Source organism: Panthera onca, chromosome A1, assembly GCF_046562875.1.
Source record: "Panthera onca isolate mPanOnc1 chromosome A1, mPanOnc1 haplotype 2, whole genome shotgun sequence".
NCBI lineage: Eukaryota > Metazoa > Chordata > Mammalia > Carnivora > Felidae > Panthera > Panthera onca.
In genome coordinates, this window is record NC_138339.1 from 238096968 (window position 1) to 238123816 (window position 26849).

General features: G+C 42.3%; 2 protein-coding genes across 2 annotated transcripts in view; one reads left to right on the forward strand and one right to left on the reverse strand.

Moving 5' to 3' along the window:
• LOC132682286 (uncharacterized) overlaps nt 1–14840 on the forward strand; it is a 36424-nt gene extending 21584 nt beyond the window's left edge. The window contains exons 3-4 of the transcript XR_009611604.3: nt 12538–12879; nt 14762–14840. The gene's annotated coding sequence lies outside the window, so the exon portion shown is untranslated. The remainder of the gene's footprint in view (nt 1–12537; nt 12880–14761) is intronic.
• A 5-nt stretch (nt 14841–14845) lies between these two features.
• Nucleotides 14846–26849, reverse strand: part of FGF9 (fibroblast growth factor 9) — a 95691-nt gene continuing 83687 nt past the window's right edge. Inside the window, exon 3 of the mRNA XM_060637552.3 lies at nt 14846–16980. Coding sequence (XP_060493535.1) covers nt 16735–16980 — 246 coding nt within the window. The 3' untranslated portion in view covers nt 14846–16734. The remainder of the gene's footprint in view (nt 16981–26849) is intronic.

The following is a 26849-nucleotide window of genomic DNA, read 5'->3' on the forward strand; positions in this document are numbered from 1 at the left end:
AGATTCCCATTTAGTGTAGACACTACACTCTATACTGCAAGGCACAAATTGGCCCAGTTTCTATTGAGACAAACCATAGCTGATCTGTCTACTGCCCACCAAGTGAAAAGTTCTCATTCTAGTTATAGAAAACAAAAATGAGGCTCTGAGTGGATCTCCTCGCCCTGATACATGGCTTGTTTTCAAACCATTAATCCATAACCCAAAGGTCCTGGCCTTCATGTCATCCGTTAAATATAAAATAGTATATCTTAAGTAGAAGTGGAGAGGATAATTCAGTCACTGCATTACACATTGTATCAATTCTTTAATCTCTCACAAACTTCACAGCATAGTCTAAATTCTGGCATTTGCCTCAAATCCTCAGCCCTTTCTAGACAGCAGTAGCTAATCGAATGGGTTTATAATTTGTTCATACATTTGTCACGTAGCCCTTAATATAGTCCCTTGAGTGTGCTCAGAACAATTGGGTGTGGTTCCCAATTTAGCCTCGTGACAAGCTGTCACGTGTTTCGGAGATAAAAACAGCTAAACAGGAATTTTGAAACTTAACTCCTGTTCTGAACTAAAAATATAGAATTAATCATTACAAAGCATACCCAAAAGGCTACTCTATATGATATTACGTATATGTTTTGATTTTCTTGTTGGGTTTTTTTGTTTGTTTCGTTTGCTTCCGCATCTCCTTTGTTGTACTTGTAAATAGAGTCACTCTCTCCTGATAACAGTGTGCTGTCCCCCCATGAAGGTTTCATTTAGGATCGGGGCGGGGGATGCTTTCAGCCATCATGCATCAGGAAATGCTCATCCCCGGAATCATCTGCCCCTCTCTGACCCTTCACTCCAGTCCAAAACGGTCATAGGGACAGATATCGTAAAACTCTTTCCCTTCTTCTGATTCCCCCTTTGCCTGCTATTTGGCAAATTTTAGGAGCTCTTCCTTGTCGGGAAAACATCGGGCTATATTGTAAGTAAAGGGAGCTGACTTATATTTGGATTCCTCGATGTGCCAGGATCACACCAGCTTCCATTATCTCCTTATATCTGTGTAACAGCTCTGGAAGGTTGATATTGTTTGTAATCATTTCATATTGTTTGTATTTTTATAGATCTACAGCTGGCATACAATAAACTGTACCAAAGTATATAACGTGATAAGTTTGACATATTTATACACCCAGTGAATCAAGATCACTAGCATAGCCATCATTCCAAAAGTCTCCCCACGTCCCTTTGTAGTTCTTCCTCCCACCCCTGTCTGTCCTACTCATCTCCAGGCAACCACTAATCTCTCTATAACTCTACGTGAGATTGAACTTTCTAGAATTTTACCTAAGTGAAATCATCCTGTATCTACTTCTTTTTGTCTAGCTTCTTCCATTCAGCACAACTATTTTGAGATTCCTCAGTGCTGCAGCATATTTCAGTAACTCATGTGTTTTTATTGTTGGGCAGTATCCCAATGTATCGATGTTCCAGAGTTCATTCATCCAGCTGCAGGGTACATTTGGGTATGTTCCAGGTGTTTTGGCTATTATTTTAAAATCTGGGTTTGTCTTTTTATGAACATATGCTTCTATTTCTGTTGAGTACATACATAGGAGTGGGATATCTGGATCACATAGTAAGCATACATTTAACGCTTTAAGAAAGTAACAAAATGTTTTCCAAAGAAGTTGTAAAATTTTATGTTTCTACCAGCTGTGTGTGAGAGTTCCAGTTCCTCCAAATCCACACCGACACTTAGAATGGTCTTTTTTTTTTTTTTTTTTTTTCATTTTAGCCGTTCTAATAGGTGTGCAATGGTATCTATCACATTCTGGTTTTATTTTGCATTTCCCTAATGAGCAATGATGTGGAATCTCTTTTCATGTACTGATTTGTCATTCATAAATTTTTTCAATTTGTCTATTCAAATTATGTCTATTCAAATATTTTGCCTATTTTCTTGAGTTTTGATAGCTACATTCTGGATATAAGTCCCTGGACATATAAATCCAGTCATAATTTACAAATATGTTCTACCAGATTATGACTTTTCTTTCCATCCTCTTAATGCTATCTTTGAAAGAAATTGTGTCTTTCTGTGTTGTATCTGAAGAATCTTTACCTAATATCACAAATATACATTTCCTTGTTTAATTATAGAAGTTGTATAGTTTTTTGTTTGATGTTTTAGGTCTGTGATCCATTTTGAGTTAACCTCTATGTACAAGATGTGAATTAAATGTCTTGAATATGGATAGCCAATTGTCCCACACCATTTGTCGAAAGCTGTCTTTCTCCACTGAATTCCCTTTGCATCTTTGTCAAAACTTAGCTGTCCGTGCTGACAAAGGTGTGGGGCAACAGGGACTCTCAGAACTCATTGCTGGGGGGAATGCAAAATAGTATGCCCTTTGGAAGACAGTTTGATAGTTTCTTACAAAATTAAACATACTCTTACCATATGATCTAGCAATTGAGAACGTTGGTATTTTCCCAAAGGAGTTGAAACCATGACTACACAAAAACCTGCACCCAGCTGTTTATAGCAGTTTTGTTCATAATTGCCAACACTTGGAAGCCACCAAGATGCCCTGCTGTAGGTGAAGGGATAAACTGTGGTACATTCAGGCCAGGAAATATTATTTGGTGCTAAAAAGAAATGAGCCATCAATCCATGGAAAGACATGGAGGGAACTTCAGTGCCTAGTATTAAGTGAAAGCAGCCAATCTGAAAGCACCACATGCTGTATGATTCCAGCTGTATGACATTCAGGAAAAGCAAAGCCATGGAGACACTAAAAAGATCAACGGTTTCCAGGGGCTTGAGGGGTGGAAATATAAATAAACAAAGTGCAAACGGTTTAGGGGGTAGTGAAAATACTCCATATGGTACCATGACAATAAATATGTGTCCTTATACATTTGTCCAAACCCATTAAATGCACAACACTAAGAGTGAACTGTAACGTAAATTATGGACTTTGATTATGAAGTATCAGTGTAGGTTCATCAACTGTAACAAACGTAACAAACTGTAACAAACTCTCATGAGGGGTGCTGGTAATGGGGAAGGCTATGCATATGTGCAGACCAGAGGTATATATGAATTTTAGAATCAACTCCTTAATTTCTAAATTAAAAAAGAGAGAGATTTTGATTGGGATGGACTTAAATCAAGATGTCAATATCCAGGGGCGCCTGAGTGGCTCGGTCGGTTGAGCGCTCGACTTTAGTTCAGGTCATGATCTCACGGTTTGTGAGTTCGAGCCCCACATTGGGCTATGTGCTGTCAGCTCAGAGCCTGGAGCCTGGTTCAGATTCTGTGTCTCCTTCTCTCTCTGCCCCTCCCCAACTTGTGCTCTGTCTCTCAAAAATAAATAACATGTAAAAAAAAATTTTTTTTAAAAGGTATCAATATCCAAAAAATTTACATCTAAACAATACGTAAATATGGTATATCTTTCCATGTATGTAGACCTTTCATCTATCTCAGCCCTGGTTTATAGTTTGCAGTGAATTGATATTGAATATCTTTTGTCATATTTACCCTTAAGTATTTTTATCCTGTTAAATGTTGTTTCCATTTTAATATCTGATTATTCATTAAGGATTTGTAGAAATACAATTGATTTTTTGTATATTGATATTTCATCCTACAGCCTTGCTCAACTAATGTTTTAAGTCCAGTAGCTTTTTGTGGGTATCATCAAATTTTCTACATAGATGATCACGTCATGTGCCAAACAAAGATAATTTTTCTTCTTACTTTCCAATCTGGATACTTTTATTTCTTTCTCTTGCCTTATTGCTCTGGCTAGAGTCTCTAGCACAATGTTGGATAGAAGTGGTAAGACTGGAAATCCTTCTTTTTCCTGAATTTTGAAGTAAAGCACTCAGTCTTTCATAAGTATGATGTTCAAGTGGTTTCTCTGTAGACCTTTTATCAGATTGAGGAAGTTTCTTTCTATTCCTAATTTGCTGAGGATTTTATCAGGAATTATTTTAATTTTGTCAAATGCTTTTTCTGGGTTTTATCAAGATGATAATGTTTTCTTTTTTAGCCTGGTAAGAAGATGAATTACATTGATTTTTTTTTCTTTTTGAGAGAGAGAGAGAGAAAGAGAAGGCACAAGTGAGCAAAGGGCAGAGAGAGAGAATCCTAGGAGGGGCAGAGAGAGAGAGAGAGAGGGAGACAGAGAAGTGGGGCTCATCTGAAACAGGCTTGTGTTTTACCCAAAGCAGGGCTCGTGCTCACCCCAACCAGGGCTCAAGCTCACCCAATATGGGACTCAAATTCACAAGCCATAAGATCATGACCTGAGCCAAAGTCAGAAGCTTAAGGGCTGACCCACCCAGATGCTCAAAATTGATTGATTTTTTTATTGGTAAATCAACCTTGCATTCTTGGGATAAATCCCACTTGGACACGATATATGATCCTTTTTATATATTGTTGGATTCAATTTGCTGAAATTGAGGTCTAAAAAGATGAGGGATATGGTCTTTCATTTTCTCCTCTTGTAATGTCTTCCTGTGGATTAATTCATAAAATAATTTTTTTAATGTTTATTTCGACAGAGAGAGAGAGAGAGAGAGCGAGCATGAGTCGGGGAGGGGCAGAGAGAGAGGGAGACACAGAATTCAAAGCAGGCTCCAGGCCCTGAGCTGTCAGCACAGAGCCCGACACGGGGCTCGAACTCACAAAGTACAAGATCATGACCTGAGCCGAAGTTGGACGCTCAACTGACCGAGCCGCCCAGGCGCCCCAATTCATAAAATAAATTTTAAAATAATTCCTTTACTTTAATTTTCTGAGTTTACCTTGAAATTGTATTTCTTTTTCCTTAAGTGTTTGGTAGAATTTACCAGTGATGCCTCTAAGCCCAGAGTTTTGTTTGTGGGAAGGTTTTTAACTACAAAATTAATTATGAATTTAATAATTAATATTAATATATATGCTATATTTGTATAATATTAATATTAAATTATTAGTAGGGCTAATATTAATTATTAGGGCTATTATCAATATAAAATTAGGGCCACTCATGTTATCTATTGCTTCTTGAGTCAGCTTTGTTATTTGGTAGTTTACGTTCTTCCAGAAATATGTCCGTTTAATCTAACTTGTTTAATTTACTCAACATCAAACATTAGTATCAATTGTTCCTAATATTCTCTTATTTTGTTTTAACTTCTGTAGAATCTGTGGCAATGTCACCTCACCCTTTTGATATGTATAAATTTGTGTCTTCTTTTCCTGATCACTTTGGCTAAAAATTTGATTTTAATAATCTTGTCAAAAAAAAAAAAAAGCAGCCATGGATTTCATGGATTTTTTCTACTGTTTTCATGTTTTCTATTTCATCAATTTCTGCCCCAATCTCTATTTTTCCTTTCTACTGCTTACGTTAGGTTTATTGACTCTTATTTTTCTAGTTTCTTAAGATGGAGGTTGAGATCATTGATTTAAGAACTTTCTTCTTTTCTACCGTAGGAAGGTGGCACTATGAATTTCCCCCTAAGTATTAACTTAGCAATGTTCCAGTTTTTGATACGTTGTATTTTCATTTGTATTCACTTTAAATCACTTCATAATTTCAGTTCTAATTTCTTCTTCAAAACGGGATTATTTAAAAGTGTGTTATTTAGTTTTCCGTATTTGGGGATCAAGACGTTTCAGCTAGTTGAGTTCTATTATGATCAAAGAACATTTGTATGACTTAAATCCTTTTAAATTTAGTGAGATTAGGTTTTTTTTTCACTTTTTTTAATGTTTATTGTTATTTTTGAGAGAACAGGGTGAGAGTGCAAGCAGGAGGGGGGCAGAGAGAGAGGGAGACACAGAATTCGAAGCAGGCTCCAGGCTCTGAGCTGTCGGCACAGAGCCCGACCTGGGGCTCAAACCCACAAACCGGGAGAGATCATGACCTGAGCTGCAAGTCAGACGCTCAGCCAATTGAGCCACCCAGGCGACCCTTTAGTGAGATTAGTTTCATAAATATTCCTTGTGCACTTAAACAGAATATATACTCTGTTGTTGGGGATGGGGAGATTGTTCTATAAATGTCAATTAGGTCAAACTGGCTGTTAGCGTTGTCAAAATATTCTATAGTCTTAATGATTTTCTGTCTACTTGTTCTATCAGTTATTGACGAAGGTTATTGAAATCTCAAATTATAATTGCGAATGTGGCCATTTCTCCTTGCCGTCTTTCACATTTCATTTCATGTGTGTTGAAGTTTTGTTTATTAGGTACACAAACATTTCGGATTTTTATGTTCTCTTGGTGAACTGATTCCTTTATTAATGTAAGATGAATTTTTTTATCCTTAATATCATTCTTTGCTGTGAAATCAAGCTTGTTTGATGTGAACAGAGCCCCTCCTGCTCTCTTTTGTAGACTATTAGCATGGTATATATTTTTCTATCCTTTTACTTTTAATCCATCTGTGCCTTTGAAGTGTGTTTCTTATAGGCAGTATGTAGCTGAACCTCACTTTTTTAAATCCAGTATATCTCTGTTTGCAGATGTTTCCACCATTTGCTTTTAATGTGATTATTAGAGTGGATAGGTTTAAACTTATCATCTTGTTATAGCTCTTCTTTTTTATTATTTTAGGAATTAATTTAGAGTTTTATGCCACACCTCTTTAACTTATTGTGATATTATATACCATTCCATGTATATATAGTACAAGAACTTTACAGGGGCACCTGGGTAGCTCAGTCAGTTAAGCAGTCGACTCTTGATTTCAGCTCAGGTCACGATCTTGTGGTTCGTGGGTTCAAGCCCCACATCCGGCTCTGCGCTGACAGTGCAGAGCCTGCTTAGGGTTCTCTCTCTCCCCCCCTCTCTCTCTCTGACCCTCCCCTGCTTGCTTGCACACGCATGCACACACGCTTGCTCTCTCTCTCAAAAATAAACAAACAAACATCCAAAGAACCTTACAATAATATACTTCAATCTCTCCCCTTCCCGGTCTGTGCTATCGCTGTCACGCATTTTACTTTTCCATATGTGATAAACCCCACGGTGCATTGTTATTATTTCTGTTTAAACAGTCAACTATCTTTTAAAGAGATTTAAATAAGAAAAAAAAAAAAAAAAAAAAAAAAATATATATATATATATATATATATATATTTGCCCATGTAGTTATTATTTCTGGCACTCTTCATTCCTTTATATAGATCCATATTGCCATGTGGTATCTTTTTCCTTCCGCCTGAAGGATTTTAACATTAACAATTAATATTTACAATTTAAGGGTTCCTATCATATGGGTCAGCTGATGCTAACTTCTTTTAGCTTCTGTATGACGGAAAAAGTCTTCACTTCACCTTTGTTTTTGAACTGTCCTGTCGCTGGGTATATAATTTGAGTTTGACGAATTTGTTCTTTCAGTAACTTCAAAGATGTTACCCACTGTCCTCCTGCTTACATTTTTTCCGAAAAGACATCTGCGGTCATCTTTAACTTTGTTCCTCTGTATGTGATGCGTGGTTTTCTTAACTGGCTGCTTTTCAGATTTTCTCTTAACACTAGTCGTTAGCGGTTTGGTTGTTGCGTGCCTTTGGTACACTGTTTTTTTGTTTGTTTGTTTTCACATTTCTTATGCTTCAGATTCACCAAGCATCTTGGATCCTTGTGTTTATAGTTTTTATCAAATTTAGAAACCTTCTGGCCATAATTTATTCAAATATTTTTTGTTTCCTCCTCTCCCTCCTCTCTTTTAAGGACTCCAATTATTTGTATATTAAGCTGCTTAAAGTTGTCCCATAGCTAGTTGATGCTCTATTCAAGTTTTTTCATGTCTTTTTTCTCTGTCTTCCATTTTAGATAGTTTCTGTTGCTGTAGTTTTGAGGGCACACATCCCCTGTTTTGCAATGTCTAATCTGCCATTAATCCCATCCAATGTATTTTTCATCTCACACATGTACTTTTTTTCTCGAGAAGTCGAGTTTTAATCTTTTCTTGCACCTTCCTTGTCTCAAAGTTTCTTAATAAAGAACATAGTTATAATAACTATTTCAATTTATTTTTCCATTCACTCTAAAATATTTATCAGTTCTACATCAGGTTGACTTGAATGCTTTTTTTTTTTTTTTCCTTCTCATTAAGGGCTGCATTTTCCTGCTTCTTTTTCAGGTCTGGTGATTTTAATTGGATGACAAACATGATGTATTTTATCTTGCTGGGTGCCAGATACCTTTTATTCCCATAAATTTGATTGAGCCTTGTTCTGGGATGAAGTTGGCTTAAAATAGCTTGATCCTTTTTGGTGTTTCTTGCAAAATACATTAAGTGGAACTGAAATAGTATTTAGTCTAAGGATAATTATTCTTCACAACTGAGGCAAGACCCTTCTGTGTGCTCTGCCCAACGCCCTCTGAATCTTGAGGTTTTCTAGTCTGGTTGGTAAGAAGACGCACTGTTCCTGGTAAGCTCCAAGTACTGTTACCTTGCATCCTTTAAACCGGTCTTTCTCTATTCTCAGGTTATTTCCATATATTCGTGTACTAATCAGCTCCTTTCTAGAGGGCAGTAACTAATCAAATGTATTTATAAATCGGTCATACATCTGTCACATGCTCCTTAATATAGTTCCTTGAGTGTGCTCAGAACCACTGGGTGTGGTTCCCAAATAAGATAGCCTCATGACAAGCCATCACATGTTTCTGAGATAAAAACAGTCACCCAGGAATTTTGAAACTTAACTGCTGTTCTAAATTAAAAATATAGACTAATCATTATAAAGCATGCCAAAAAGGTATGCTAAATTACATCGTTTTGACTTTACGCAGGTTTTATTTTTCAGAGGCATTTTCTAATTCAAAGTCAAACCAAGAATGAATTCCTTTGGGAACAATTTTAAGCACCCCGTTGAATGAAAACCAAAAGAATATCTCCAAACGGCCTGAGTCCATTATTTAAAGATGGTACTATACTTCAAACCACCTCTCCAAGAAGAAGTCATGGTTTGTATAAGAAGGAAAACTTAGGACAGTGAGTCAATATATAGTCACATTGCAGGTGAAAACAAATTGTAACAATTTTGTTTATATTTTCATAATTCCTGGAATACAATATATATCAATAATTGCTTGCTGAATAAATTGATGAGTTTCAATGAAAAGTTCCCTTTGCTTAAATTTTGGTCAGGTTCTAAAATCATCCGTTGGGTATTATATGGACATACTGAAAAATCGGGGGGTTATCTAAGGATAAAACTCAATAGTTGAGCAATTTTTTAAAAGTTTGCTAAAAAATAAAAGCACCAAATGTGACCCATGACTACAAAAACAGTAAGTTGTATTTATCCAAACTACGGTAATAATTTTATTATTTCTATTTTATTTTTAGTATTCCTATAATCTGAGCCTCTGCTACTTGAAAAAAACATAGGACCCAAGTGTCTATAGTAACCAGCTAATGAGAACATAGAGCAACTAATTTGAGATGCAGTTCAGCCATTTCAAGGTACTGATGCATTTGAGAACATATTTAGGACCCCATGGAACACAGAATAGGGCCATGGCTCGTGGATATGAGCTCAATGTGACTAAGCTGTATTTTCAGGCAGGTTAATTCCCCTGCTTCAACAGGAAGCACTGTTAAAATAATACAACTCTTCCACATAATATCTATATATTGACAGGAATAAGAATTTTGCATCTAGGACCAAATGAAAGTTCTGAGATGACCATAGTAGCACTCAACCTTCTTGCGTGGAAATACGCCAGCAGGAAGAAACAGGAAGCATATATATAGGTATATGAGAGTCACCACAAAATTTAAACTTGCTCCTCTGAAGCAGATCATCAAAAGAAACAGTCCTATTTCTAATTTTTCACCCACTTACCGAAGAGTCACTTCTAACTTGAATCTATCTCACTTTAGACATGGGGCGAACGGCAGCATCATGGAAACAACCTGCCCTGGGGTTTTATCCAACCAGAGACAGTCACGATGCATCTCCCGAAGGGTGGAGACTCTCTTTCCTTGCCAATATGGCTTGCTTTGAGTACTGCTCTAATCCAATTAGCCCTCATTTCCTCAGCCAAATTTAAGATCATAAACCTCTTCTGGAAAAATTCCAGAGACCGTCCATCACATTCTGTCCGTCCTACTTGTTCTGTAGCATGCACCTAAACAGGTGTCCTCTTTCAGTGTGGAATAGGGACAAGGAGACCCAAGACAGTGGGAAGTCCAGGCATCCCTAGAACAGAAGAGGAAATCAAAACAAGCCACAAGGAAACCAGAAGTTGATTGGCCACAGATTCGTAATTCCGTTGAAGACAAACAATGAAAGTTGTATCCCTCTAGCCACGATGCATAATATCATCTCTCCGGTATTAAAGCTGTGGTCATCGGCCCTTTTACATTTCAGCGAGGTGAATTCTATGGGAAATAAGGTATTTTTCCAAAGCTTCCTTAGTCCTTTTAGTGTCATGGAGTTCTGGTACCCTTAAAAGACATCACAAATCTACAATTGATAAACTGTTACAATTCCATTGCCTTTTCCTTTGGATTTTCCTGAAGGGGGAGAAATGAAACAACACCGGTTCTGTTGTTTTTTTCTTCAAAAGAAATCCATTTACTGTCAAGAAGGAGTCATCATCTATTGAAAGAATCTGTATCATCAAACCTGAGCACACTCTTTTAAAAGGCTATCCTCCTTGAAACAATAGGGATTTGAATGAGGCTGCCTCTGGGTTCTTAGTATAAATTGACTATCCAGTTGAAGAAAATGAAGTTCATGGAAAATTGCCAGTGTTGGCCTAATTGCCTTAAAATGTGGACATCCCAGTCCTACAGTGTTTTAAGCAAGTATTGCATGTCTGTATAATCAGTGCTGTGGAGCCTAGCCTGGCAGTTAAGATCTGAATGCTGTCTGGTATTTTCTCTATCATATCCTCAACACTGTTCCATGCAATAGAGCAGTTGCCCAATACGTATTTATTGAAAGAACGGAGTGCATATTCTAAAAATTGTGTTATGCTTTTACCTCTTTTATTATCCTATATTTTAATGACTTTCACGTTGCGGATTTTGCCCCAGACGGGAGGCAAATGTGAGGTGGGGAAACCATTAGTCACTGAAGCGACTAATGTTAACAAAATTGAACAGAGTCGCCTTCCTCTGGATAGAAACCAAGAGTCACCGGCAAAAGGGCATTCTGAGCGTGGCCTGGGTAAGCACAGGCCAACAGGCCCCAACTCAAAACCTGATTGTGGTCATCTCCATGAACCAATGATGCATCCACGGCCAAGGCTGGCCCGTCAGCCAGGACTTCTTTCATCCTCAGGCTCAGTCACAGGCGTCCAGGAACCATGAGCAAAAGACACGACGACCCCAAATGCTCCGAGCACAAGGCCCTTCCTTGACACATTTAGAACGCCAACAACTACAGCTCTCTTTTCTCTACTTCCTCTCGTCTCTGGCATGTCACCTCGGGCCTCACGAGCCGGGGCCCTCCTAAGTCCACACTGGGCACGCTCTGTCCCGCAGCCCCGGGACCCTCCCCACCACGTGCTCCTCCAACATGCAGCATGCCTGTTTGTTTCAGCTGTGTGTGTGCCATCACGAGCCGCGTCCATGTGTCGCGAGGCCAGCTGCACCCACTAAAACGAAGGAGGGAGGGGGAGGGACGGAACGAAAAACAGACTCTGGTCGACCGTCAGGAGATGTTCAGAGTAGCTCGTCCTTCTGCAAGAGCGCTTCCAATCCTAATCCCAGCACACTAGGAAAAGCCCTCTTTCCATCAGTCGGAAACAGAAATCTCCCAGAGCTGTCACACACCCTGTATCACACAGACGCTAGGAGGCCAGAGGCAGCAGCCAGGAGGAGCTCACACGATGTCTTGCGACATCCCACAAAATGGCTGGGAAACAGCCTGCACGACTGCTTTTAAAAGTTAAGTTTCTCCAAGGGCCACGCACACCGTCCGTAACGTTTGTGCGAGGAGAGCAGGACCAGTTGTTCAAGTCTGAACGTCCTGAGTACACTTTTGCTTTTAACTCTTTCTTTCCCGGTATCGAATGTTCCTAGGTATACTAACGGCAGTGGGGATCATAACCCAAACCACATCTGTCAGTAGAAGATCTTCAGAAGGAAACAGGAAAAAAACCAAAAACGAAAAACCAAAAAAGCAGCCAGTTACAGGCACAACTTGCCCAGGGCTATTGAGATATTTGGTACGCCTATGATTTTCTTTTAATTAAAGTTAAGTTTTGGGGCGCCTGGGTGGCTCAGTCGGTGAAGCGTCCGACTTCGGCTCGGGTCATGATCTCACGGTTCGTGGGTTCGAGCCCCGCGTCGGGCTCTGCGCTGACAGCTCGGAGCCTGGAGCCCGCTTCGGATTCTCTGTCTCCCTCTCTCTCTCTGCCCCTCCCCCGCTCACACTATGTCTCTCTCTGTCTCTCAGAAAATGAATAAATGTTAAACAGTTTGAATACATTGTTTTAAAAATGTTTTCTAAGCAATAAGATGGAATGTAACTGGTGAATCGTGGCAACTCTAAGAATTTTCTTTTACCATTAACCAGACCAGCAGAGACCTCCCTTTGGTGTTTCACGTGCATCCCTGGTGGCCGTCACGACAATCATCCGACCCGACAGCCAACTGTCTCCCCACCGGATGCCTATGCTGGCTGGAAGCAAGAGGGAGAACACACATTGAGAATACTCGCTTGCGCTTCCTTTCCAAAGAAAATGATACAAGAGGCTACTTCTCACGGCCACACATTCCTCTCCGGTGAAGACAATGTTACACTGGAAAGTCTTCTAGAGGATGGATGGCAACGAACCCCGATGGTGGTGATCATTTCACGATAGATGTGGAAACAAAAACCCACCACGCTGGACCCCTCACACGTCTACAGGGGTGCGTATCCATTTTATCTTAATGAAACTGGAGCGGGGCGGGGGGGATTCTCCTAAAGACCTACGAGAAAGCAGCCACCAAAGCACCCTGCAAGGAAAAGGTAGAACTCACACCCTCGGCCACCGTTCACGCCTTGGTAACCACACCTGCCGTGGCCGGGGCCATGCCGCGAACCTGAGTCCCGGAATTCGGGGCTACACACCGAAGGAGGTAGGGGGGTTGATTCCCACCATCCCTCCCCGTTCCACTTTTCACAGTGGAATAGCAGTTTTCAAATGGGACACGTCTGTGGACACACGGGGCGTCACGTGGAGTACGTAACACACGCGCACACACACCCGAGGGGGGCTCGGTGGTTAACGCGTCTTTGCGATCCATCTGGCGCGTTCTCCCACCCCCGCGATTTCACTGCCCTATCGTGCGAGTGACCACAAACGGTGGATCTAAGTTCAGCACGTTTCAAGGTCAAATGATGCAGCAAACAGAATTTGACCTCGAACAATGTGCCTTTGTCCGTTCAGCCATCCACGAAAATGTGTGCACGCGCTGCGGTTCGCCCGCTGCAAGTTCATAAATCTTTCTCCCAGATCACTGGCCTCTTCATCTCAGCCTACAGAAAAGAAAAGACATCTGGATGTGTTTGCTCCTCCCCCTCCACCCCCCACCCCCCCATCCCCTCAATACACACGCAACAGCTGGAAGAACAAGGAGAGCATGTTTTTAAAATTCCATCGGTTCATGTAGGCACATAATCTGAAGCAGCTCCAAAATGGACATCGAGTAAAAAATACCAGTTTTCAAAAGTCTGTAATTATGTATTTACACAAATTACATAATCCTGTATGTATTTACATACAATTACAGATGATCAAGTGAATGACACAATGTTGTAGTGTTAATGAGATGAAATAGAAGGAAAACACCGTAAACTAAAGCCATTCGTTTCTCTACAAAACAGGACCTGGCAGGGACAGGTTCCCCAACACTGACCTGGCATGCCCTTCACACTGCCTGGGGACATTCACATGACAGATGGGAGGGTGGTTCAGCCCGTGCCCGTTAAGTCTCTGACCAAGGTGCAAGTGTTGCCACCAGTAAGGTCGTGGTTTGGCCATCTGAGCATCTGTTTCCGAAAACTGGAACCACCCACTCCACACTGGCTCGGAGCAGCCGTCCGATGGGCTTTGGGTCTCTTACGACAAGACCCGGATGCAAACCCACTTGCTCTGAAGCCCCGCAGGACGATGCCCACGCCCAAACCCTGAGCCATCTACTCTCCCAGAACACTTATTTACATAAATTGCATAAGCCAATATTTATTTATTTACAGACCATTACAGTTTATTGTATCCATTGCCAAAAGCACGTAACATTTTGTTTTTCTTAAAAAAAAAAAAAAGAAAAAAGAAAAAGCTACCAAAACAAAGTGACTCCAAAAGTGGACGTTAAAGTAGCATTTTGTAGGAATGCATGGAGAGTTTCGTCTTTTTCCACAAATTGGTTGCTTTCTTTGAGGCCAAATACCTAGCATCTCAGGCTACTTTAAGACCACTTTTGGCTACCTCCTAAAATCAATCTCTTCAGTGCTAAGTATTGTACCTGTGACATCCTACAAACTTGCTTCTTCCCTGTGGTCAGATGTTTAATGTTTTCAGCCAAAAATATTAAATGCCTTTTGGGAAAACTAAAGCCTGAATATGTGCACATTTCAGCAGCAGCCACGGGTTGAGTAATTCTGTTTAGAGAGAAAAGCAAAACAAGACATGAAGAGGACGTTCTGAGTTTATCATAAATCAACTATTTTACACTGCTTCTGTCCCCTCCCCCCACCCCAAATATTTGTTCATTCCAAATGTTAGACTTGGTTTTTCCTTAATGCACATCAGCAGGAGGGTTTTGCTACACGCTCAAACCTGGACCACAGAAGGGCCACGTGTGCTCGTGGCAATACGTCATGCACTCCTACTGGAAAACAGCTTTCACTCCACAGGGACATACTTTTCTTTTTCATAAAGAATGTGCATCAGAGCAAAACAAAGTTGGAATACTCAATTTTAAAATTCGTCACATAAATCCCAACACATTTTGTAACTGTCACTTTCCATGTCCCAACATAACGCTACAAAGTGTTATATGTGGTATGAGAATTTGTTATAAATTCCTTTTTCTTAAATATTGCTTTAAGAATTTGGCTCTTTTCTCCTTAGGATATAGTAAGAAATAGTCTTCCTTGCCCAAGGGCAAGTTCCAAAATTATTGCTACTAAAGAAATATGTATTCTTACGCTTTTCAGCATAAAATGTTATAAAAGCCTCGTAAAAGATATTCTATATAGTAACCTCCCCTCTAAAAAAATTGAGCGCTTGTGAAGACCATTTTAAAAACAAAACACAGTCAACAAGTAAAATATTTTCCCCCTCATTGTCATTATGGATGAAGATTTATTAGTTTCGTTTTGCAAGTTTTACTTGAAGGATTCTATTACCATGTATTAGGACGGTTCTCACCGAAAGCAATTTTCTATAAAAGATCTTACAGTGACCCCCCTGGTACTTGTCTCATTTCATGTTTGATAAGCCACGTGCACGAATAAAATTCTCCAAGAATTATCCTTGTTTAACCTGACTCTTGTCCCTTTTAAAAAAAAAAAAATCTGTTCTGTGTAGGCTTTCTTTTTTTTTCCCCCCGTTTTTGAGCATCTAAATCAGTACAATGTTTGATGGTAGACCTGTTGTCCTGGAGACCAACTAAAACAAAAGCAGAGTTATTGTTTAGCTTTGGTATATTCTGCAATAGATTTAAACACGTAGGATATATACCAACCCTTATATCTTCCAACCGTGGAGTTACAATGATGGAATAAGTCACTTAATGAGAGAGGAAATATTACAGACACAGAATAAAAGTTTGAGACCCAGTTTTTCTTTAATCCTCTGGGATAAGCTATGAAACAAGCAGTCTGAAGAGTGAATACTCAGTGTCATGAATGATGTGCATAAGTTTACAATAATACGGGCACAAAAGAGATTGTCGCCTTTAGTACATTAGGGTCATTAGAATTTCTCACATCCATGCACCGTTATTTACTTGCATGAATTTACCACAGGTTCGTAGCGGACTTTGCCATTTAATGCTTACAGAGCCTAAAGCTTCCAAAATGCCTATCTGGCCTGTACATATTTCATTAAAAATAAACTCTATATAATAAATAAATATATAAAATAAATAAAATGTTGCCTTTGGAATTTCTATAAATAAATTTAACTTTTTTTTTGTTTTGTTTTGTATTTGTTTTCTCGTTTTTTTGTTTTTTGCCTAAGAGGTCTTTGCTTTCAATTCACTGGGATGGCACCAGCGAGCATGAACTGAAAAAGTCTCTGAAGTAAGACTGCACCCTCCACACCTCTGAAAACGCAGCGTGCCCTTGCGAAGGCCACCAGCCCCGATCCTGATGAGTCGAAGTATGGCTGTGCGGATACAGGATGAAGTACAACTGATCAAAAATGTAAAAGCGCGTCTAAATCCCAGCATGCATCAGGCCGTTGTCCTCTCTGCCTCTCTCTTCAGTTCCCCCTGCTACTCATCCACGCACACACTCGCACCCCCGCTCAGTCTCCCTCTCCTCCTCGCACAAGAAATCGAGCAAGTGGGCAGCGGCCGGCCTCCGGGAGGACCAGCCTGTAAGTGCAGAACAGAATCGGCATGTTCCCGTCCAAGCCTCCATCGGACATCATGCATGCGGCAAAGTTTGGCAACAGTGGAGCTGGGGTGACCCCCCAGCTAATCGAGAAGAACCCACCGCGTGAAACCTTTATAGTGGTTACTTTTTTTAAGGGCTCAAGTGAAGAAATTGTCTTTGTCAACTTTGGCTTAGAATATCCTTATATAGTTCGGGTACTTTGTCGGGGTCCACTGGTCTAGGTAAAAAATGTGTGAATTTCTGGTGCCGTTTAGTCCTGGTTCCTTCTCTGGGGGTCCCGTCTTTGTTTAATGCAACGTAGTATCGCCTTCCAGTGTCCACGTGCTTATAGAGATTCGAAGAGTAGGTGTTATACCAGTTTTCTTCAAACTGTTCTCTGAATACACACTCTTGGGTTAGTTTTTCCTGTTCAAACAAACACACAAACAACAAATGAGTATTTTTTGCAAAATAGCTACTTTCTGTATTTGAAGCAATGTTCAGCTGCTACACGATATAACTCTGAAGAGAAAATACGGATTTTAGCCCATTTTGACCATCGGGACACAGGTAGTTAGAGTACAAGTCTAACTACGTTCTAATTGTTTCTCACGGTGACCAAAGTGTGAAAGATCGCAAATGGTTTCAGATTTTTTCATACGCCAAATGATTTCAATGAGTCTAACAGACAGAGGACGACCTAGGCCGTGAGTTGTTCCCATTTTTATCACAGCAAGTAGGAGCGGACCGTCAAGGCGGGGAGAGCCTCAGCTGAAGCCAAAAGTTCACAAAACTGCTCCACCTTCATTGTGTGTTTTATGAAGTGCTCGCCGTGTAGACCAACCTTCTCAACATAGGCAGCGGTGCTCATTTATTCCTCTGTCAGAGTGCCTCTCAAACTTCAGGCTTACAGAGGAATCACCTGGGATGCTTCTTTAAAATGCAAATTTCCAATCCCCAATCCTTTAAAATTCGGATCCAGAAAGTCTGGAAATAGGCATTTTTAACAGGCCCTCGGGGCAGTTCTGATGCAGTTAATTCCCAGTCCGCCTTTTAAGACAGAAGGCTTTCTGTGTGACTTGAGGCTTCCTGAATACAAAGAAGTGGAAACAAATGTTGAAGCCCTCCCACCTCCTGGAACTCAGAAGAACCCTCCCCGCGCAACCCAGCTTAAAAAGCCACGTTCTCGGGCACACGGCTACCGAGAGAAGAGCTGACACTCCTACGTTCCCGAAGCCGAAAGCTTCTGCATTTTCACAAATGTGCTGTACCCCTCCCTTGACCTGAGATTTAGGAGACTCTAGGCCCTGTTTAACCCCACAACCCGGGGCTCCTGCAGGGTCCTCCGCGTGTCTCGTGGGCAGCAGCCGTGACCCGAAACAAGGGACGCGTCGCTCCCCCAAACCGTGAGCACACCCCAGGCATACAAGCTGTCCCCTGGAGAAACAAGGCGACAGGATCCGAGAGCCTCTCTGCCCTTGTCACCACTGGACTCAAGTTTTTCAAACCAATACCTTCCTAGACGGTACTTTTACAGAACAAACACAGAGCGATCTTGCAAACTGTCCCCCTTGCTCTTGCCCCCCCCCCCCCACCTGACATGAATAAGAAAACAACCCGACCAACCCGTGTCCGTGCACAGGCTTAACGCAGCACAACCCAGGAAGGCGTCCGACGTCCTTCCATTTCTGACATTCGCATTCGGACCCAGAGGACGGCGAACCAGGCACAACCAAAGTACAGGTGTCCCTTTCCGCATGCCACACCTGGGACGCCACTTGGTGCCCTGAGCTCACGGGCAGCAGCCCTGGGCTCCTCTCTGCGGAGGCAGTCAGGAGAGCAAAGGAAGGGACAGACGGAGACAATGTGACAAGGTGAAGCGGCCAGTGGAAGGCCGGCTTCCCCGCTTTTGAACGCACCGCAGGCTTAGAACCCACGGGAAACCACACGGGGCCTGCACTCCAGACAGGCGCTCTTCCGGGCACCAGAAGGGTCTGTGACACAGCGTCACCTCATTGGACGTGTTTCTCGCGAAATCCGACAGGGAAAAGCCAAAAGAAAAAAACGACGCCTCCGTCAACGTGGGGAGCGATGGGGAAACTTGGCAAGGCTGACGCCGTGTTTACAGGGACAAAGTGAACTGTGGGCAGTGGGAAGTACTCTGTGGCTCCCCCCTGGCTGGGTTACCCCACCGGGGCGCCAGGAGAGGCTCCCTGCCCACGGGCAGCCCTTCGCTTCAGTCCACACGGAAACCAGAGGCACATTCTTCTGAGAAAAGCCCAGCAACCCCTACCCGCTCTGTGCTTCTGCGCTGGGGGACAAGGCCGCGTGTGAGTTCTTTCATCTCTGTTAAGACTGACGAAATAAAAATAGTGTGTTAAAGGCATTACCAGCTATTTTAGGCTTTACTTCCATCCGTATGATAAATGTTCTCCACACAGACAAGATTACTACTGGCTAAAAATGTCTGGTTTGGGTTTGCTGTGATTAAGTAAATTTTCTAAACAAATTATGGTGAGCTTTTTTTTTTTTTTTTTTTGGTTTTTTTCTTTTACTTAATAAAATGGACCGGGGCGCCTGGGTGGCTCAGTTGGTTGGGCATCCAACTTTGGCTCAGGTCATGATCTCGCGGTCTGTGAGTTCAAGCCCCATATCGGGCTCTGTGCTTGACAGCTCAGAACCCGGAGCCTGCTTCGGATTCTGTGTCTCCCTCTCTCTCTGCCCCTCCCTGGCTCACGCTCTGTCTCTCCCTCTCTCAAAACTAAATAAACATTAAAAAAATGTTTTAAAAAAAAATAAAAATAAATTTAAAAAAAATAAAATGGACCAGAGTACAAAACCTGCATACTGAACTTCCAACTCTACAAAAAAAAAAAAAAAAAAAAAAGAGAGAGAGAGAGAAAGAAACCATGAAAACCGAATTCATTTTTTTAATTTATTTTTTTTTACTATAATTTATCGTCAAATTGGCCCAGTGCTCCTCCCAGGTGCCCTCCTCAAAGCCCATCACCCACTTTCCCCTCTCCCCCACCCGCCTCCACCCTCAGTGAAAAATGAATTCAAATTAAGCTTTCTTTTCCTCAGGAAATCCTATCACCTGACAGACATTTTATTCACAAACTAAAACACTTCTTTCTCCTTTTGGAAACATGACTTAATGCAACTACTCCGTGCCTGCTTTACAGACCTATCGAACCTATAACACGATGGCTTTTGTTGGATTAGGAACACACACAGGGGCGCTGGGTGGCTCAGTCGGTTGAGCATCCGACTTTGGCTCAGGTCACGATTTCATGGTTCGTGGGCTCGAGCCCCACGTTGGGCTCTGTGCTGACAGCTCAGAGCCTGGAGCCTGCTTCGCATTGTGTCTCCTCTCTCTCTCCCCGTCCCCCGCTCACGCTCTGTCTCTCTCTATCAAAAATAATAAATATTAAAAAAAAATTGTTTTTTAAAAAGGAACACATGCACATCACCTCAGCAGAGTATAGGGAGCTTGCACGGTGGTGAACAGAACAGCCCAGCTGTGGAATCAAAGGCCCACGCAGATCCCAGCTTCGTCCTTCACTAGCTGCGGGACACTGACAACTCCTCACTTAACCTCTCCAAGTCTCGTAACTTCATCTGTAAGGCAGGTTGGTAAACAGCATCTGGAGGCAGGGCTATCACAAATCCAGCCCCAGAACACGCCTGGCACAGAGGAGGTGCTCCAGGAACCGTGGGGGTTGCCGACATAAAGTCCACATCATCACCTCTCACTCCTGGGACGCAGTCTAGGAAACGGCGAACGCAACTTCTCCCATTAAATATGTGGGACAGGGAGGCCCAGATGTGAAATGACTCGCCCCGGGGTCTAGGCCACGGGATCTCCTTGTGGTAATGCAGCCACCGCAGCAAGAAGCTTCCAGGAGCCCTGCTGGAGGTGCCCCACTCTGGAGCCCGGTCCCTTCCATGTGTTTTGCTTTTCACTAAGCAATTCACTAAGCAATTTCACTAAGGAATCTGTGATTCCTCCAGACCCCCTCCCACAGGGAGGCTTCTGATGCTGTTTCCAAAGGGCCAGGCCTCAGGGCGGGCCACGCAGGGGAAAGGCCCGAGCTCACAGACGAGGCTCAGACATTACGTGCGGCAACGTTAGTCTCAGACTCGTAGAGGCTTCCTGAGCGTCCTTTCTTCTTTACCTCAACGAAAATATAACTTTTAGAAAACACAATTGGCTTTGCAAGAGGAATGCATGGAGATGGAAAGAAAACCGAGATTAGGAACAGAATTCTACAGTGACAGGGACATCACAGTCTAGCAACAGGACACGTTTGTTGTCAGTATTTATGAAAAGGTTCTTGTTCTACATGTTTCAAGAGGGTTTTGTAACATGAAAAAAACAAAAAAAATTTTTTTAATGTTTATTTATTTTTGAGAGAGAGAGAGTCAGAGCATGAGCAGGGTGTGGGGGGGGGGGGGGCGGGGGAGGGCAGAGAGAGAGAGGGAGACACAGGATCCGAAGCAGGCTCCAGGCTCTGAGCTGTCAGCCCAGAGCCTGACGCGGGGCTCCAACTCACGAGCCGTGAGATCACGACCTGAGCTGAAGTTGGACGCTTAACCGACTGAGCCACCCAGCCACCCCTGAAAAAAACGTTTAAAAAACAATAAGCTAAGAAACTGAACTAGCCTTTTCAGTACTCAGAAAACACTGCTCTATTTCCCCCAGCAGGCTATTATAGCATTGTTTATATACACATAACTTTCTAGGCAACCCAGAAAATAAAGTAAATTATTCTAGTTAAAACAGTATCATCTATAGCCAGCATTTTTTGTGATGGTTAAGAGTTCAATTGCCCCCTATACGGAAGGGCTGCATGACTTCAGTTAACAAGTTAAATGAGACTGTGCCGACGTGACATTGCAAACCGCTGGTACCTTTCAGCTCCCACAATTGTTACACACTTAGTATAATGCCGCTCAGATAAACTGACATACCTTAAAAATTAAAATGATCTTGAAGAATTAAAGGCCTCGTTACTTTTTTCTACCACGTATGTGCTTTTAAATTTCTTCCTCTTATTTTGGGATTACGTTAACATGTGACTTCTGTTTTGGACACATAGAATAGCAAACTTCACAGAGTTGCTCTCTTTATGCTCACAGTTTAGAACTCGGTGACAAAATATTTAGTGAGGTGACCATTCCTATGTATTTGTACTCCACAGTGATTTTTCTAAATTGGAAATAAGCAAACGAGTGCAAATTGGGACAGCACAAATACATTAACCTGTATTCTCCTATATGTGCAAAGGAGAAAAAAAATTCAACTGTACACTTTAGAATTATAGAAGTCAGATGTTTTAAAACTCACCACATGTTTCCAATGCAGACAGTTTATAGAGTATTCCACTATAAAGTGATCAATTCTTGTTTTATTGTATTTCCATGTTTTAATATTTTTTTTTAGATTATTTAACGATAGCTGTTTATGGCATACCTATCTTTGAACTGTTGGATTATATCACTAGGCTTGGGTGGAGAATGCAGATTTAATTCAAAAGTCTACTGAAGCCCATGCTTTGGAACAAAATCTGGTGAATGTTAGCAACTATGGAAACCTCTTTTCATTTCATATCATCAAATTCTAAGCAGTGGGAAAAACTGAAATTAAAACTTCGAAACTTTTACGAATCCTATTAAAACCGAAGAATGAGATAATAATGTGAAAATTACAGCACACCCTGGAGAATGTTCAGGAACGCCGTAAGACATAGACTCATAGAGACACCACTTTAAAATATTAGACAATTGGAAAATGTGTCATCCACATGGCTATGATTATGCCCAATTCGTATCTATACCCATTTAAAAACTGAAATCAGAATTTTTCAAAATTTGCGGCTCAGCTCTTCTCATGGGAAACAAATAGGCTTCGTGCTGCCATTCCAGCCATCCGTATTTCTATATATACGTAAATATGTACGGTGTAGTTTTACCCCCCTATCCAAATGATCGCGTGTATTCAACTCAATGGGTCACTTAAACCGGTTGTGTAAACTAGCCCGGCACATTAATCCGAGGTCGGCGACTATACAGGAACTAACCTGATTGTAGAGTTCCCAAACATCTTACAAGTTAATGATTTCATGTAATCGCTCATTCTTATATCTCCCGTTTATTACAGTCATGGCATTTAAACCTCCCTCGACCACAATTACTCGCACAGATGTACTCTTCCTCATTAATAATCTAGCAGTAAAGTCTTAATGGGAGTTGTTGCAAGGATCGGGGTGATTAAATACGATGACTAAAGGACCATTAATAAGAAGCCGGGTCTTTTAACTCTTCTCTCCTGGGAGAAGTCCCCAGATAGAAAGCAGCAAACACAGAGGAGAACAGGCATGAGGGCACTCTTCCTTATTTTATTACAAGCTCCAATTCAGAGCCATATCCCCTTGTGCCCTCGATATGGCTCACCTTAAGCCCTATCTCCCAAAACCTCTTTAAAATCCCCACTATTCCAGGCAGGCCTGCTTTCGTACCCGTGATTGGAATTGTGGGAACAACAGAAATAGCTGTATCTGGTCAATGTAAACAAAATGAAGCAAGTAGGCGGGCAACTTTTCATTCTGTCCCATCAAAACATATAGAAAATTAAGAATTCCTCCATTCTCTCCTCTCCTTCCCCACCAGAGACTAAACCACACAAAACAAACACAAGTGACCTTCTCTCCAGAAGCTGCTACTTGGGTATTTGGGGATTCAAAAGTCGGGTCCCAGTCTGAATCTAGGGGCACACAGACACCTTCTATGCTGTGCCCTCACCAGCCTTCTGGCACCAACGATGCCTGCCGGCAAGGACAGAACCTGCCATGGACAGGCTAGACAATTTAGGGGCCTTCCTTAGAAGCTGCCTAGAGACACAGGCATTTGTTTAGCAAATCATATCAGCTTGTAAACTTGTAATACATTTCCAGAGATGTAATCCTAAGGGGAAAGAAGACCTTGCTCAAGGATTTAAACTTGAGAAGTCCAATATTCACTCTAAGAAATGTTATTGCTTGGGCGCCTGGGTGGCTCAGTTGGCTCAGCGTCCCACTTGGGCTCCGGTCATGACCTCGCGGTTTGTGAGTTGGAGCCCTGCATCAGGCTCTGTGCTGACAGCTCGGAGCCTGGAGCCTGCTTCACATTGTGTGTCTTTCTCTCTCTCTCTGCCTCTACCTCGCTCATATTCTGTCTCTCTCAAAAACAAATAAACATTTAAAAAAATTAAAAAAAAAAGAAATGTTATTGCCTGTATCCCCGAAGAGACGATGCACTTTTAATGCTTCCACAAAGAACCTTACAGGAAAAATTCATGAAACTTGTTTTAGGATCTTGGAACACCAGAGGAAAAAGAAATCACAGGTAACATTTCTTACCATAGATAATTATCTGGTAAGAGGAGTACGTCCTCCAGTGACCACTGAAAAGACACAAAAACCTGCAAAAGCTGAAGAAACCTCGCACGAGGTAGCACTCGAGGCAAGAGCCAAGGGTAGGATGCCCTTGAAGAGTCAGACTGACAGACAACGGCAGAAACACGTCCAGCTGAAGAGCTGGGACGGGAAATGAAGGAAATAAGGGATCCTAAAAGACAAAGACAACTGAATCCGACTGTTGTGTTTCCATGATAACCATCTGATATACTGTAGGGAGTGGAATCGGAAAGGAAAAATGGGCCTCAGGTTTTTTACGCTAGACAAAAACGGGTTACATTAAGAACTTGGCTTGTGGGAATAAAATTAGAGAAACTGAAAGGTGAACCAATAGAATGACAGTATAAGCCCAAAGACTATTTTGGAAGAACTGAAAGATTCACGGAATTTCCTTACATAAAGGAATGCCAGACTTCCGCAAACACACGCACACAATCTGGGAGCAGTGGGCGGGTTGATTAATAATCCTGGGCCTCGTTTCCTTTATCTGTAAAACGAGGGAACCGGACTAAGATATTCCTGAGGTCTCTTTGGGTCTGAGATTCTGGTGATTCAGTCTCGGAACATGGAAATGCAGAAGCAGAGGTATCCACAAGAGCTCTGGAAGGACACGCTGAACAGGAAATGGAAAAAGAAGCTGCAGTGGAGGAAAACAGGGAAAGAAACCAAATAAAATGTGCTGCATCAGTCGCCCACTGCAGAGAAGGTGGGGGCAGCGGATCAGAAACGCAGACTGAATTAATGCTTCCAGAAGCAGCCAAGGGAATGAGGCTGCTATTTCAAGGAAGAGACGCGGCATGGCGGAAGACCTCACTTCGGCACCAGGGGCCCCTGCTTTCCTCTCCCCGGGAGATCTTCGGGTGGTCCCGTCCTGGAAGGTGTCTTGCCTACCACTGCCTGGCATTGTGGGGCCCGCCGCTGGCCTCTCCCCCGCGTTGGCCGCAATAGACATGGCTCATCAACGAATGTCTGCCTGACCAGCAAACCCTACATCGTAGGCTCTCCCTAGGAGAACTCACTTGGGAGAAAAACCAAGTCTTGCAAGAAAACAAAAAGTCAGCAATGTCACAGAGCACTCACACCCGACGGGAAAGCCGGACGCGCGCCTAAGGCAGACAACACGCAACGCCGAAGAGAAATGATACCGGAACTCTTGAATTTCTCACACACGCCCCCAGGCCATGCTCGTGTGCCCCTACACCCCCACCCCACCCAACGCCCACAGAGGAACACTGTGCAAAATCGCAAAGTAGATCAAGTTTGTCTGTAGCAACCCCCCTTCTTCTTGGGTCTCCAGCTTCCAACTCCAACTGCAGTCCTGCCAGCCCAGATTCGTCTGGAACCAAGCTTTTCCACCCAATACATAAATGGCCCTGCTCTCTTAGAAAGTGACCAGTGTTGCTGTCCCTTCCTCTCTGTAACACACAGATGACTGTGTCTAACTCTCTCAGGGCCCGCTCTCTCTGCCAGACTGTAACAACACACTTCCATACTAATCAGGCCTAATACCATCAACTAGTAATTCCATCCCATACATATGCTGACACGGATGTTTTTTTAAACAGTGCTTGAATCCTGAAAACACGATTCTGATGGTAGACATTTTGGGGCTGTGACAGCCTGGTGCATTTGCTACTATGTGAACGTTAGAAAAAAGAATAAGAATAATACAAAGTAAATGAAACCCCAAAGAAAGAAATTTTTTCAACGACGTGGATAAAACGATTACGAGCTACATATGAAAATAAAGTATCTAAAATTAATCTTGATAAACACGGTTAACACTTTATTAAAAATTTTTTAATGTTTATTTATTATTGAGAGAGAGACAAAGAAAGAGACAGAGCACGAGCAGGGGAGGGGCAGAGAGGGAGACACAGAATCTGAAACAGGCTCCAGGCTCTGAGCTGTCAGCACAGAGCCAGATGTGGGGCTCGAACTCACGAACTGAGATCATGACCTGAGCCAAAGTCCGATGCTCAACCAACTGAGCCACCCAGGCTCCCTGAGCACGGATAACACTTTCAAGTATAATTCAAGGGATGCCACATTTTGATGTGGAGGAAATCTGTATTTTCATACATTATGTCATAAATCGTCATTCCAGAATCCAGACGTGCAAGAAACACACTTTGTGTGCATCTCCCACCCCGGAAGGAATATGAGAGGCTGCACCAAGGCGGCCTTCCAGAAGCACTGCCACACTCATCCGTGAAGAATGCTAAGGGAGCAAGCCTGTGCTAACGAGCCACAGCGAGCCAAGCAGTGTGCGGGCTGTTTCATAGGCTTCATCTCCTCTAATCCTCACAGCAATGCTGTGATGTGGCTGTCATTAGCCCCGTTTCACAGTTACAGCTCAGCAAGTTTGAGTAGACTGCCCGAGGTCACACAGCCGGGGAGCCACAGAGCTGGGATGCGAAGCCTCGTGTTTCCACTACTCTCTGTCTTACCTCCAAGTTCGAACTGTTCCAAATGCAAGTACAGGCTTAACTATTCCATCAAAACATCGCAAACTGAAGACCAACTTGAAAGATGCAGAAAGAAAAGGAACGCAAGCCAAGTGAACACAGCCAAGAGAAAACTACCCGGAACACAGCAATTCGTATGCAAGAAGGAGGGAGGGATGAGACTTAGAGCTGAGAGTGGACAGCATTTATGTGAGGACACAGAGTGCATCGTGGCCGCTAAATGGGCAAAGATCACGCCATGCTAGAGCAAAGCGATCACACTGTGCACCACGGGGAGAGGGATGTCTTTGGCATGACCTTGGCAAGTCTGTTCTTAGAATACTGCATTGAGCTTTGAGCATTTCATTACAAAGCAAAAGCAAATCACAAT